Source organism: Anoplopoma fimbria, chromosome 7, assembly GCF_027596085.1.
Source record: "Anoplopoma fimbria isolate UVic2021 breed Golden Eagle Sablefish chromosome 7, Afim_UVic_2022, whole genome shotgun sequence".
Lineage (NCBI taxonomy): Eukaryota > Metazoa > Chordata > Actinopteri > Perciformes > Anoplopomatidae > Anoplopoma > Anoplopoma fimbria.
Genome location: NC_072455.1, coordinates 446,259 through 456,419, shown reverse-complemented (window position 1 = coordinate 456,419; position 10,161 = coordinate 446,259). Strand labels below are relative to the sequence as shown.

Here is a 10,161-nt window from a genome sequence, read left to right as displayed (position 1 = left end):
AAGGACAGAGGATGTGAGGGAAGGACAGAGGATGTGAGGGTCTAAGGACAGAGGATGTAAGGACAGAGGATGTGAGGGTGTAAGGACAGAGGATGTGAGGGTCTAAGGACAGAGGATGTGAGGGTGTAAGGACAGAGGATGGATGTGAGGGTCTAAGGACAGAGGATGTGAGGGTGTAAGGACAGAGGATGTGAGGGTGTAAGGACAGAGGATGTGAGGGTGTAAGGACAGAGGATGTGTAAGGACAGAGGGTGTAAGGACAGAGGATGAGGTGAGGGTCTAAGGACAGAGGATGTGAGGGTGTAAGGACAGAGGATGTGAGGGTCTAAGGACAGAGGATAAGGACAGAGGATGTGAGGGTATAAGGACAGAGGATGTGTAAGGACAGAGGATGTAAGGACAGAGGATGTGAGGGGTCTAAGGACAGAGGATGTGAGGGTGTAAGGACAGAGGATGTCTAAGGACATGTGTACAGATTGTAAAGCCCTCTAAGGACAGAGGATGTAAGGAGGCAAGGACAGAGGATGTGTGAGGGTGTAAGGACAGAAAGAGGGGTTTGTAATTTGTGATTCGGGGCTCTACAAAATAAACTGAATTGAATTGATTCTTTACTGTTTTTTACTGTTTTTTTTATTACTCATTTACTTATTTATAATACTTATTTTTGATCTTGTTTTTTTACTATCCTCTCTGCTGCTGTAATCCTGTAAATTCCCCGCTGCAGGACTAATAAAGGATTCTTATCTTAATAATATTAATAAACTTATATCTGGTGTTTGGGTTTCGTTCATATACTGATTACTGATCTGATACCAGTGTTTAATCAATAAATGTACACTTTAAAATCTATAAACATCTTCTAATACTAATACACCAATAATGTTTTAGTTATTACACAGTTTTTGTGTTAAATTGCTTCAGTGAACGACTTTATTTATTCATTCAACTGTAACCAGACAAACGCCACCATCTTCATCAGCTGACAGGCATTATGTTAATGAACACTCATCACAAACTCCTCTTCTTCACTCCTCGTCTTCAGCTCATCTGTCTCCATCTTTAACAGATCTGAGGTCAGAGAAAAGAAAAGCCGAAAATATGAAGGTAAAATAAAGATAATTTAATGAAATATACAGAAAGAAAGAAAATATATGGATGAAATACATAATAATAATAATAATAATATAATAATAATAATATAATAATAACAAGTATAATAATTATAATAATATAATATAATAATACAATAATAATAGTATAATAATATTATTAATAATAATAGTAAAATAATAATAATAATAATAATAATTCAAATGAATGAATCATTCATGCGTCCGATGTACCAACAACCCTCTTCTCTTTCCTCACTCTCACTTTCACTATCTAATAAAAGCCCAATGTGGACTCACAGGAAGCCTCTCTGCTTCTAGATGTTTCCATAAACATGACAAACATCATATTCATAAGATGAATCTGTGAACTCGTTGAGGCTCCTCCCCTGAGAGCTGTGCTCAACGTGGTTGATGTATCTGAGCAGCTCGTCCTTCTGTGAAGGTCTTTATGGAACTACATAACTACATAACCTGCATGGTTACCTTTATCTTTAAAGCACGAGACATCCGTAGACAAGCTGATGTCATGTTTATATATATGTTTATATATATATGTATATATACATATATATATATATTTATTTTATTTTTTTCTACTGTCTTTTGTCAATAAAGAGGAAGTAAAAACATGTCAGGGTCCAGATTCCCAGTAGCGTGGATGTGGAAACCTTCTTTACGTTCCGACCTTCACGTCCACCAACTCATTCACACAACGTGTCTGACGGCGTTGTTGTTTTCTGAGCTTCACCTTTATATTGAGTTTGATTTGTTTGTTCAGACTGAAACATTGTTTTATGACAAAGCCAGGAGCTGATCAGACTCATTGTTATTACTAATCAGTTTTTTAATAGAAAATGCATTTTTTACAACAACATCGTTACCGTTTCTCATTAGAATGTTTTACCAAGTTAAGATTAATTGTCACATTAGATTCAATTATTCCTTTATTAAGATGATTAGACGTTGTCCCGTTACGCTCAGGGTGAAGTCTTCTGATTGGTTGGCGGTGAGGAGGGGGCGGAGCTTGAGGCCTGGAGGAGAAGAGCAACTTTTAAGAAAAGATTCTCTTTAAGTCTCCGTTGACTGATCTGAGATCAACTTTAGAACTCTGCTCACCTGTCGTCCTCCTCCTCCTCCTCCTCCTCCTCCTCCTCCTCCTCCTCCTCCTCCTCCTCCTCCTCCTCCTCCTGCTCCTGCTCCTCCTCCTCCTGCTCCTCCTCCTCCTCCTGCTCCTCCTCCTCCTGCTCCTCCTCCTCCTGCTCCTCGTCCTCGTCCACAGAAGACGGTGGTCAGTCCGTTGTTAGTGGTGACGTGTCGGAGGCTTCGTGTCTTCGTCTTCTTCAGCTCTGTCAGCAGCTCTGGACTCGACAGAGACAGACGAGCTGCACACAAACAGAACACGGCAAACATCCAATCAGCAACGAGGACAGAGTCATGATGTCATCGAGACATACGAGGTCACATGACAGTAAACAGCACTAACTGTATAAAGAGAACGCGTAGTCTGTCCTCTCCACCAGGGGGCGATGTTCAACATCAGCTCATTATCACGTTCATGCTCCCCAGAGGGAGATCAGGCTCACCTGGTCTGTTGACAGGAGAAGACGAGGAAGAGGAGGAGGAGCCGCAGGGGGAGGGGCTGAAGGGGGAGGGGCTGAGGGGGAGGGCAGAGGAGAGGAGGTGGAGGAGAAGGAGGAGGAGGAGGAGGAGGAGGAGGAGGAGGCGACCCTGGATTCTCCGTCATCGCTGTGAGACACACATCTGTTCTGACACTCTGAAAACAAAAAGACAACATGAGGCCGATGAGACAGGAGACAGGAGACAGGAGACAGGAGACAGGAGACAGGAGACAGGAGACAGGAGAGAGGAGAGAGGAGAGAGGAGAGAGGAGACAGGAGACAGGAGAGAGGAGAGAGGAGACAGGAGACAGGAGACAGGAGAGAGGAGAGAGGAGACAGGAGAGAGGAGACAGGAGAGAGGATGTGAAACAGACTTTTCACCTTTTAGAAACTGTTTTTGTAGCTCTGGACTTCTTAGAGACAGAAGAGGAGGAGACGATGAAGAGGAGGGGAGATGAGAGTCTAATGCAGCTGTCAGTGAGGTAGACGATGATGATGATGGTGATGATGAAGGTGATGATGAAGACTTCATGATGAAGGTTTGCAGTGGGAGGAGCTATAAATAGATTTCAACTGTTAGCAGCTGCTCTCTATGAAGAACCTCAGATATCAGAGTATTTATTATACAACGACTAGAAATATAAACTGTGTTTGTTTATTCCAGACAAATGCAGAATGTAAACTTGTCACATGGTAGAGAACAGAGTACCTGAACAGTAGAGAACAGAGTACCTGAGCAGGTAGAGAACAGAGTACCTGAACAGTAGAGAACAGAGTACCTGAACAGGTAGAGAACAGAGTACCTGAACAGGTAGTGAACAGAGTACCTGAACAGGTAGTGAACAGAGTACCTGAACAGGTAGAGAACAGAGTACCTGAACAGGTAGAGAACAGAGTACCTGAACAGGTAGTGAACAGAGTACCTGAACAGGTAGAGAACAGAGTACCTGAACAGGTAGTGAACAGAGTACCTGAACAGGTAGTGAACAGAGTACCTGAACAGGTAGAGAACAGAGTACCTGAACGGGTAGAGAACAGAGTACCTGAACAGGTAGAGAACAGAGTACCTGAACAGGTAGTGAACAGAGTACCTGAACAGGTAGTGAACAGAGTACCTGAACAGGTAGAGAACAGAGTACCTGAACAGAACAGAGTACCTGAACAGGTAGAGAACAGAGTACCTGAACAGGTAGAGAACAGAGTACCTGAACAGGTAGAGAACAGAGTACCTGAACAGGTAGTGAACAGAGTACCTGAACAGGTAGAGAACAGAGTACCTGAACAGGTAGAGAACAGAGTACCTGAACAGGTAGTGAACAGAGTACCTGAACAGGTAGAGAACAGAGTACCTGAACAGGTAGTGAACAGAGTACCTGAACAGGTAGAGAACAGAGTACCTGAACAGGTAGAGAACAGAGTACCTGAACAGGTAGAGAACAGAGTACCTGAACAGGTAGAGAACAGAGTACCTGAACAGGTAGAGAACAGAGTACCTGAACAGGTAGAGAACAGAGTACCTGAACAGGTAGTGAACAGAGTACCTGAACAGGTAGAGAACAGAGTACCTGAACAGGTAGAGAACAGAGTACCTGAACAGGTAGAGAACAGAGTACCTGAACAGGTAGAGAACAGAGTACCTGAACAGGTAGTGAACAGAGTACCTGAACAGGTAGAGACAGAGTACCTGAACAGGTAGAGAACAGAGTACCTGAACAGAGTACCTGAACAGGTAGAGAACAGAGTACCTGAACAGGTAGAGAACAGAGTACCTGAACATGTAGAGAACAGAGTACCTGAACAGGTAGTGAACAGAGTACCTGAACAGGTAGAGAACAGAGTACCTGAACAGGTAGTGAACAGAGTACCTGAACAGGTAGAGAACAGAGTACCTGAACAGGTAGTGAACAGAGTACCTGAACAGGTAGAGAACAGAGTACCTGAACAGGTAGAGAACAGAGTACCTGAACAGGTAGTGAACAGAGTACCTGAACAGGTAGTGAACAGAGTACCTGAACAGGTAGAGAACAGAGTACCTGAACAGGTAGAGAACAGAGAACCTGAACAGGTAGAGAACAGAGTACCTGAGCAGGTAGTGAACAGAGTACCTGAACAGGTAGTGAACAGAGTACCTGAGCAGGTAGTGAACAGAGTACCTGAACAGGTAGAGAACAGAGTACCTGAACAGGTGTAGTAAAGATCAGCTGATCGAACACTTTATAACTCTGTACATTCTTATTATAAAACTATTGATTAAATACACTTTAAGTTAAATACTTTGTGTACTGAGGAGTCAAATGTAAAGTCAATAACTGCATCCACAGAAATCAATACCCTCTTTAATATCAATAACATCTTTGATCATGTATTGATCAGAGACCGTACCGACTCGTCTTCATCAGAGGAAACTCTCTGCTCCCAGTTCTCCCAGTTCTCCCAGTTTGTACTCACAGACTGGTTTGAAGCTGCAGCTCCTCGTCACGGCGTCGGTGTACCGGCTGACCGGCTACTTCCTGCAGCCGGGACAAAGTCTGTCCACACACACACACACACGAATACTGTGTGTGTGTGTGTGTGTGTGTGTGTGTGTGTGTGTGTGTGTGTGTGTGTGTGTGTGTGTGTGTGTGTGTATTTGCTTCAAGAGCAAAACTTCATGCTAAACACACACACTTCTCAGAAGTCCACATTAATTATTGACATGTTTTTATGACACTGTTGCCATGGATACCAGGAAGGTAAATGAGAGACAGAGCTGGACTTTTACCCCCATTCACTTCCTCCTTTCAATGTAATCAATATATTTACATCCTCAGTGGATCAAACAACTTCAGGAAACAGGAAACAAGCTTTACAGCCTCTTGAGCTCAAAGAGGTCCATAATAACAATAATAATAATGATTAATATATATTATACAAGTATATTAGTATATTATTAAATTATTATTAGAAACACACAGCCTTTTGTTTGTTATTAATAAACATGTCTGACTTCTGGACGGATGTTTGTGTTCATCAAACTGTAAAATCACTCAAACTTTCTCTCCTTCATGGACACTCAACGAGCCGGGCATCGATCCATCCACCTGTTGATTGGAAGACGACCCGCTCTACCACTGTCCCACAGGAGCCCTGCTCCACTAATCAAGTGCATCTTAATCTGGGAGCCTCTAGTTAATCATCTGCTGTCAAGATGGGTTGCTGATGTATATATATATATATATATATATTTATATATATATATATATATATATATATATATATATATATATATATATATATATATATATATATATATATTTATTTAGTGTTATTGTGGTTATATAAACGTGAGTCATGGTGCTGTTAGATTGCTGCTAAACGCCCCGTTAATAAAGGAGAGTGTTGATGAAGGAGACAAACAGCTGTTGTTGTTGTTAAATCCAACAATAAGGATAATAAACAGAATATCTCGTTAGATTATGTGAATTATGGAAATGAATACATTTCTCTTTTTTCATAAATGTTGACTTTTGATCTTTAACGCACGTTTATGAATGAAGATCAAATGTTGTTGATTCCTAACAAACCTTGTAAAAACTATTTGTCACCTTTGTAAGAAAGTTAAAACACAGAAAAGTCTCATATTTATTTTTCTTTAATAAAACATGAAACTAAAACACATGTAATTATTATTTACAGAACAATAATGTGGTTCAACGTCTGGCTCCTCTTATTGGCTGATGTACATGAAGAGGGGGTGGACAAAATAAACAGAACACAGCAGCTCGTATTAGCTTTTAAATTCATGTTAGCTTTTCAGCTGCTAACATCTTTGTAATATCTTTCACTGTTTAAATCAGCACATTGTATATAAATATATACTGTATATATATATATATATATATATATATATATATATATATATACTGTATATATTTAGTTTAATCAGTGAAAAGGTTAATAACACAGCTCAGCTGAAACAAACCAGATGTAACATGTAAATAAACCTTAGAGCAAGTTTCCCTCTGTTTCCAGTCATTATGCTAAGCTAAGCTAACCAGTCGTAGCTTCATATTCATCTTGACAGACAAGATGTCCTCTGTCATGATTGTATATGTGTGTGTGTGTGTGTGTGTGTGTGTGTGTGTGTGTGTGTGTGTGTGTGTGTGTGTGTGTGTGTGTGTGTGTTGGTGTGCTCATCAGTTCACAGGAACCTCCATCCCATCATCGTTACCATGGAGACCAGGCAGCATTTACAGCGTCCACTTCAAACACCTGCAGACACACAGAGGATGAAGAGAAGCTTCACTGAGCTGAAGGTTCTGTCTCAGTACACAAGTTGAAGTACAAGTACCTCAAATGAGTACTTAAGTGAAACTAAATCTTTCAATAACTTGTTTATGTAAATAACATGTGGCTTCAGACGGACTCATGTTTTATTATATTAATATCAGATTTACACTCTGAGACATTTTAGTTATCGTTCTGGACTTTCTGAAGGTTAGGACTAAAGGGTTCAGGACTACGGTCCAATTAATGCATCATGTTTTAGATGGTCCTCACATTAGCACAAAGACAAACGTGTGTGTGTGTGTGTGTGTGTGTACCTGGTCTCTCTGTGCGTACACAGACACTTGCTGCTGCAGTAGCGCCCCCCACAGGTGGTGCAGGTGTAGTGAGAGGGGAAACCACAGACACAGCAGAAGTGACGGGGGGGCAGAGAGGAGGGAGGGGCCGCGGCGGACAGGTAGTTAGGCTCCGGCCTCTCCGACAGGTTCTACCAATCAGAGAGCAGAGCAGGGGTCAGCTGACAGCTCACACACACTCATGGAGGACATTCAATTCAAAAAATCTTTATTGTCCTCTGATGTGAAATCTGTAGTCGTGTTTGTGTCTGTAAGGACCTTTAGGAGTGGACAGGTTAAGCCCCGCCCCTTCCTGTTATCTACCATGGGTCTTTATTTCAGAAAAAATATGTTAATATTTGACGAGAAGAGACAAATATGTTTTGATCCTGTTTGAATTGTTCCATAAATTACAGATAATGTTTGTATATTTTTAAAAAAGTCTGTTTGTCGTCGTCTCATTTAGTTTTGTGTGAAACCATCAGTGAACTTCATCTCTCTTAAACAATGTTCGTCAGCAACATGGCTGCTAGCTAGCTAGCTAGCTCACATTAAACAATGCGAGCTAGCTAGCTAACTTAGCTGCGATGATAAAATCATCTTTTAAATCGACAAACATTATGTGTGTAATTCGTTGAACTATTCAAACAGGATCAAAACATTATTTGTCACTGTTGACTTTGTACAGATGTTTACAAATCAGGTCATTGGTGGTCAACAGGAAGGGGCGGGGCTTAGCCTCTCTATAAAGGAGCCTCAGAGCCCTTTACAGCCATGATGAAGGAGTCCTGAGACACTGACCCGGGTCATCAGAGTCCACCATCACATTGATGACATGAGAAGATAAAGCAGAGGAGACGGGTGACCCACCTCCTCCTCCAGCAGCGTGGTGAAGTTCTTCCTGAAGCGCTGCTTGAAGTGATCGCCCCTCGTCTTCCTCTTCTTCTTCTCTGGACGCACAGAGACAGAGGAGGAGAAGAAGAAGGGACACAGATGTTTAAAGAGAAGAACACCTGTCCTCTGATGAGTTTGATGTGTGTGGACTGGTCTCACCTGGTTCTTCTGTCTCACTGAAGGCAGGCAGGCGGGCAGTAGGACCTGGGGGAGGCAGCGAGGACAGAGGGTCGTCCTGGAAACACAAAACAACAACAACATGACAACACTGAGAAACGTCCTTATAAGGGAGTGATGTTGATACTGTCCTCATAATGACATCATCAGGACGTTGATATTGTCCTCATAATGACATCATCAGGACTCACCTGGAAGTTGTCTTTCTCCAGAGCGTCCAGCTGTCGGGTCAGTCTCCTCTGTCTGGTGGCTTCATCCAAAACTCTGCGCTGCCCGGCCTCCACCCGAGCTGACAGACAGACAGAGAGACAGACAGACAGACAGACAGACAGACAGACAGACAGACAGACAGACAGACAGACAGACAGACAGACAGACAGACAGACAGACAGACAGACAGACAGACAGACAGACAGACAGACAGACAGACAGACAGACAGACAGACAAGAGAGACAGACAGACAGACAGACAGACAGACAGAAGAGAGACAGACAGACAGACAGACAGACAGACAGACAGACAGACAGACAGACAGACAGACAGACAGACAGAGAGACAGAGAGACAGAGAGAGAGACAGACAGTGTTAACATAATTTGAAGACATTTGCAGACAGAGAAAATGATATTGGAGTGCAGGTAATCCACCAACGTCTCATCATAACATGTCTTTGTTCTGTGAAATCCTTCTATACAGCTTTGTAGAAGCTGTCTGACTTCTACAAAGACGGACACAAAGCATGAAAACACAGATGAAATGACCATTTCTCTAATGTCTTACAATCTGAACCAACACAACTAAACTAAAACATCAGCAGTTTTCATATTAAGGAGCTGCAGACATGTAGCATTTATCTGAATTATCTTTAAGACAGTTAAAATATAAAAAGAAGGTTGTGTTTAAAGTTGCATCCAATTTTAAAAGTGTTTGTACTCACTTTAATCCATGTAATATTAATTTAACCAACCAGTGGTCATAAGTGTGAAACCTCAACATGGCTTCTGTTGATTTCCATCAGTTTACTAAACCTTAATAATATAATACAATATAATATATAATATATATATATATATAATATAATATAATATAATATAATATAATATAATATAATATAATATATATATAATATAATATATATATATATATAATATAATAATATACACAGATTTAGAAGAGATTCAATATTTTCTGCACTGTTTTATCAATAAATTGTTGAACCAGTAGTCCGGTCCAGTGAGTCCAGTGAGTCCGGTCCGGGTTTATCAAACACTGGAGTCTCTATTGAGAGTTTCTCTCATCTCCATCAATATCACGGATATATACATGAATACATGAATACATGAATACATGAATACATTTATACATTTAATATTCAACACTGTAACCTTTGTCTTAGTGCTTAACTCGGGTAATAACTCGGGTAATAACTCGGGTAAACTCACCGGAGGTTTTCTTCTCCACCATGTCGCTTGTTTTGTCTCTCACTTCCGCTCTACGGCAGCCGCAGAGGTACAGACCAAATCCGACGAAACGCGAACATGTCTTTTCTTCAGGATCAGTTTACTGATTTACGTTTATAATAAGAAACAAATTACAGGAAAACAAAATGTTTAAAGATAATATTATTAAAATATTTATACCATTTTCACAAGTACTGAACCTCTCAGCTGTTTTAAACAAGTATTCCTAATAATATGAATTAATTAATCATTAAACGTGGCCTCGACTTTGAAATAACCAATTAAATAAATCTGGAAT

At 40.9% G+C, this 10,161-nt stretch overlaps 1 protein-coding gene and 1 long non-coding RNA gene across 2 annotated transcripts; both read right to left on the bottom strand.

The window, feature by feature from the left end:
- Positions 1 to 2,811: 2,811 nt before the first annotated feature.
- Positions 2,812 to 5,264, bottom strand: LOC129093017 (uncharacterized). Its single transcript, XR_008531275.1, has 3 exons — positions 5,180 to 5,264; positions 3,113 to 3,287; positions 2,812 to 2,886 (listed from the first exon to the last, which is right to left on the bottom strand). It is a non-coding gene; the product is annotated as an uncharacterized LOC129093017 (long non-coding RNA).
- Positions 5,265 to 6,360: 1,096 nt separating this feature from the next.
- znhit1 (zinc finger, HIT-type containing 1) lies at positions 6,361 to 9,922 on the bottom strand. The gene is made up of 6 exons (XM_054601754.1): positions 9,846 to 9,922; positions 8,595 to 8,692; positions 8,386 to 8,461; positions 8,203 to 8,282; positions 7,315 to 7,484; positions 6,361 to 6,982 (listed from the first exon to the last, which is right to left on the bottom strand). Exons 1-6 carry the CDS (start codon positions 9,865 to 9,867, stop codon positions 6,961 to 6,963), a joined length of 468 nt encoding a protein of 155 aa, XP_054457729.1. The 5' UTR covers positions 9,868 to 9,922; the 3' UTR covers positions 6,361 to 6,960.
- Between the last annotated feature and the right edge of the window lie 239 nt (positions 9,923 to 10,161).

Excerpts from the sequence above, each read along its gene's own strand:
- znhit1 (XM_054601754.1), bottom strand. The coding sequence starts at position 9,867 with ATGGTGGAGAAGAAAACCTCCG. Across the intron at positions 8,283-8,385 it reads CAGTGAGACAGAAGAACCAG|AGAAGAAGAAGAGGAAGACG; the intron begins GTGAGACCAGTC and ends CTGTGCGTCCAG. Across the intron at positions 6,983-7,314 it reads TGTACGCACAGAGAGACCAG|GTGTTTGAAGTGGACGCTGT; the intron begins GTACACACACAC and ends GTGTGTCTGCAG.